The sequence below is a fragment of the Orycteropus afer genome, unplaced genomic scaffold (assembly GCF_000298275.1).
Source record: "Orycteropus afer afer isolate SDZICR_OR568_19922 unplaced genomic scaffold, OryAfe1.0 scaffold00402, whole genome shotgun sequence".
In the NCBI taxonomy this organism is placed as follows: Eukaryota; Metazoa; Chordata; class Mammalia; order Tubulidentata; family Orycteropodidae; genus Orycteropus; species Orycteropus afer.
This window is the reverse complement of record NW_006921989.1, coordinates 1246626-1250972: the sequence shown is the minus strand read 5'-3', so window position 1 is coordinate 1250972 and position 4347 is coordinate 1246626. Positions and strand designations below refer to the sequence as shown.

Sequence of the window (4347 nt, the reverse complement as noted above, 5' to 3'; positions counted from 1 at the left end):
AAGCTGTACCACATGAAGAGGAACGTGGCATTGGATTGGAGGAAAAATCAGTAACAACCTGTGATATGCAGATGACACAACTCTGCTTGCTGAAAGTGAAGATGACTTGAAGCACTTACTGACGAAGATCAAAGACTACAATCTTCAGTATGGATTACATCTCACATAAAGAAAAAAAATCCTCATAACTGGACCAATGAGCCACATCACGATAAACAGAGAAAAGACTGAAGTCGTCAATGATTTCATTTTGCATGGATCTATAATCAACACACATGGAAGCAGCAGAGACGAAATCAGACATCATACTGCACTGGCCAAATTTGTTGCAAGGGACCTCTTTAAACTTCTAAAGACCAAAGATGTCACTTTGAAGACTAACCAAAAAAACCAAACTCACTGCCATCAAGTTGGATCCTACCCATAGTGACCCCTTCTTGGGTTTCTGAAGTAGTATCACTACAGAAGTAGATTGCCCAACCTTCCTTCCGAGGAGTGGCTGATGGGTTTGAATCACCAGCCTCTGGTTAGCAGTCAAATGCCTTAGGCACTACACCCCAGAGCTCCTCGTTGAAGACTAAGGTGCATTTAACCCAAGTCATGGTCTTTTCGGTCACCTCATATGCATGTGAAATGTGGAGGACGAATAAGGAAGATCAAAGAAGAGATGATGCTTTTGAGTTATGATGTTGGTGTAAAATACTAGAAGTACAATGGACTGTCAGAAGAACAAACAAATCTGTCCAGGAAGAAGTGCAGCCGGAACGCTGCTTAGACATGAGAATGGCCAGACTTTGTCTCACCTACTTTGGTCATGTTATAAGAAGGGACCAGTCCCTGAAGAAGGATATCATGCTTGGTAAAGTGGAGGGTCCGTGAAAAAGGGGAAGGCCCTCAACAACATGGACCGACGCACCCATCCGATGCAACGACAGGCTCAAGCACAGCAAGGACTGAGGATGGTGCAGGACCAGGCAATGTTTGGCTCTGCTGTATGTAGGATCGCTGAGTTGGGGCCGACTGATGGTACCTAACAACAATCTCTATGGAGGAGCCCCACTGGCACAGTGGGTAAGCATTTGACTGCTGACCAAAAGCCACTCCATGGGTGAAAGATATGCCACTCTGCTTTACAAATGCAGCCTTGGAAACTACGGGGGCAATTCTATCTTGTTCTATGGGGTTGCTATGAGTTGGAATCTACTCAATGGCCATGGGAAGCAGACTGCCACATCTTTGCCTTGAAGAGCAGATGGTGGGTTCAAAATGCCAACCTTTTAGTTAGCAGCCAAGCGCTTAACCACTGTGCCACCAGAGTTCACCTGGAGGAGGCTAAAAACCAAACACAAAACCCACTGCTGTTGAGTTGATCCTTTTTAGGACAGAGTAGAACTGCCTCATAGGGTTTCCAAGACTGTAAATATTTATAGAAGCAGACTGCCACATCTTTCTCCATGGAGGCCTGTGGGCTCAAACCACCATCTTTCTGGTTAGCAGCCAAGTGGCGAACCACTAGGGAGTAACCAATCACAGCTGACATCTCATGCACACTTCTTATGTGACTACACTAAGAGTTTACTTTTATCATGGACTCGTTATTATGGACTCATCTTTAGGACGAGGTGGAAATGCCCAGTCTTCCATACATGTTAGAACTGTTCTTAGAGGAGGAGAATGGAGTCCTTGTGTCCTTTATCACTCAGGGAGAAGCCCTTTAAGTTTCCTCTCCTGGTTCTGCAAGGGGAAGGACAGTGTAGAGACCCCTGGCACCCCCTACTGGATGACCCTGAATCCTTTCTGAGTGTCTCTCTGCCCTAGAAGTTATTTCACCCTCTGAGGTAGTGATTGGGTCAGGGTGAGACCCCCCCCCAGGACTCTGGTTCCCAGTCCCTTACCTGTGCAGTCCTGAGAAACGTACACCACCAGGTGAGTGACCTCTGAGCAGCTCTCCACAGCTTTCCTGAGGGTGAGAAAGGTGGCCTAAGTTCCTGGGGGTCCCCAGCCACTCCCATTCCCTGTAGCAGCCCTCACCTGAGGATGTGCGCGACCAGTGATGGCCCATACCAGTCACCCGCCTTCTTGTCTGAGCTCTGCCCGAGCTCGACCAGCCGATGTAGACCAAAGGGGGCTCGGGGATGGTCAGCAAACCAAGAAACAATCTGCCGGTGCCGGTGCTCCTGCTCCAGCTCAGGGGTGCTGTGGGTCCAGCGGGGGGGCCCCCAGCGGGCAGGACTGCGGGGCCGACTGGGAGAAGCCAATGCAGACAGCTCAGGCGGGACCAGGCCTGGGCCCTCGGCCCATGTCCAGTCTGGTGGGAGTGGGGACACAGTCAAACAGTGCTAAGGTGTGTGGGGGCAGTTCCCACTTACTCACACCTTATACACAATTCCAGTGCTCCTGGCTCCCCATATTTAACTATAATTCACACATTGCTGAAAACTCTGACTTTATAAACAACCCTCACTCCTGCCAAACTTCAGTGCATGCAATTTGAACATGACTTCAGGCTTGTGGTTTACTACTAGTGCAAACCCCCTGACACGTGCAACTGGCGCTGTGTTCATGGTGCCCCTCCACTCCCTGGCATCACTCACCTCTGGGCAGAAAGTGCAGCAGCAGGCCCTGGGCCAGCATCATCTGCCCGCTGCGTAACATGCATCCCCAGCCGCAGTCTGAGGTCAGGCAGCCCCCAGCAAGTGGTGGGAAGTCCCGGCGATATGTGAGCCACAGGCGGGACATGAAGTCCCGCTGGAAACGCTGGATGTCACCTATGAGAGCCAACCTGTCAGTTGCAGCCAGAGATACCCCTGGAGGCCTCCCTCAACTCCAGCCCCAATCACCAGCTCACCCTCGCCCTCTAAGCGGTAGCGGCGGCCACAGAGGTAGACACTGGAGATTTTGCTAAAGCTGGTCCGGCTTTTGACGGCCCAACCTGGGGAGACGTGGGGCAGTGTCCAGCGAGATGATGCACTTGCTTGACAGACACCCACCATAAGTTAAGACAGCCATAGCACATCCAGTCCCCCATCCATCTAGGACACAGGGGTGATCCCAGCTTCTAAATCCAGGGTGGCTCTGGGGAACCCATGCAATATTCCTCTTAGGCAAAGGCCAGGCCCCTAGTAACAGCCACATGAGTATCCGTTATTAATCCTGGATGAATTAATGCTGTTGTTTTTATTGTACCCATTTTACAGAAGAAAAAAATGGAAGCAAAAGAGCTCGGCCAAGGTCACAAGGGGAATTAGAGGTCACTTGAAAATACACTCTGTCTTGGATTTGACACAGGTCCGCCCTGGGCTGGGCAGGGTGGGGAACCCACAGGTGACTCACGGGAGAAAAAATGGTATTATAACCGGCTGGTTCTCCTGGACCCCCACCCACCTCTGGACCCCCTCCCTGGCTGAAGCCTCAGCTCTCTCGCACCTCAGGACCCTGCCCCCAGGCCGGCCCGGCCCAAAGCCTCCCCAGCTGCCCCTCCTCACCGTACTTGACGTTGTTCCAAGCCGTCAGGAACTTCGCCTTAAACTTGTCCACCTCGTCCGGCTCCCCGGAGGCAGTCCTGGGCGAGCCAAGGGCGGGGGCGCTGGTTCCGGGGCGGCCCAGGCCGTTGGGATCCGGGAGTCGGGGGGCCCGCGGCCTGCGGCCCTCGGGACGACGCGCGTCCTCTGGGCTCCCGCTCCGGTACTGCCCGGCGGCCGGCGACACCGAGTTCATGGACGCGCCAGGAGGGCGGACCGAGGCCCAGGTGGGGGCTGCGGCCGCCACTCCCGCCCTGCCCGCCGCGCCGCAGGGCTCCCCGCCGACGCGGAGGCCACGGCGTTACTTCGCCTGCCACCCAGCTGCCAGGCGTCCCGTCCCGACCCGGGACGCGGCTGCTGTGGCCGCCATTTGAGCGGCCAAGGGCCCCGGATGCAGGTGGGCGTGGCAAGGCCGCTGCCCCGCCCCAGCCTGGCCCCAAGCTGGGTTACCCTGCTCTGGGTCGGGGGTCGTGGTCCTCTGGGGCCCAGGTTGTGGTGCTTTCCTGCGGCATCCCCACGCCCCCTGCGCCCGCCCTGCCTTATCGCCCCGCCCAGGCGCACCGCCTGCAGGCCTTTATCGGAAGCTCCAGAAGCAGGAAGGCCCCGCCCCGGGCCCCACCCCTGGAACTGCCCCCTTCTGGGCGCTGAGGCGCCAGTCGTTCGGCCCAAGCTGCGTTCGTACCTGCCCGCGTCGGCCCAATGCAATACCAGGCATCCCCGGCAGGGGCGCACGCGGCCGTATCAGGGCGCCCCTCGCGGGCTGCGACCCAGAGCCTGCCCGGACCAAGGGCCAGATCCAGGCAGGAACCTTCTCAGCTGTGTGACC

The 4347-nt window shown here is 55.6% G+C and overlaps 1 protein-coding gene across 1 annotated transcript in view; it reads right to left on the bottom strand.

Moving 5' to 3' along the window:
• ATG4D (autophagy related 4D cysteine peptidase) overlaps window positions 1-3717 on the bottom strand; it is an 8358-nt gene extending 4641 nt beyond the window's left edge. The window contains exons 1-5 of the mRNA XM_042782654.1: window positions 3486-3717; window positions 2849-2932; window positions 2595-2768; window positions 2032-2308; window positions 1896-1960 (exon numbers count right to left, since the gene is read on the bottom strand). Of these exons, the coding sequence (XP_042638588.1) occupies window positions 1896-1960; window positions 2032-2308; window positions 2595-2768; window positions 2849-2932; window positions 3486-3717 (832 nt within the window). The remainder of the gene's footprint in view (window positions 1-1895; window positions 1961-2031; window positions 2309-2594; window positions 2769-2848; window positions 2933-3485) is intronic.
• Window positions 3718-4347: the final 630 nt, after the last annotated feature.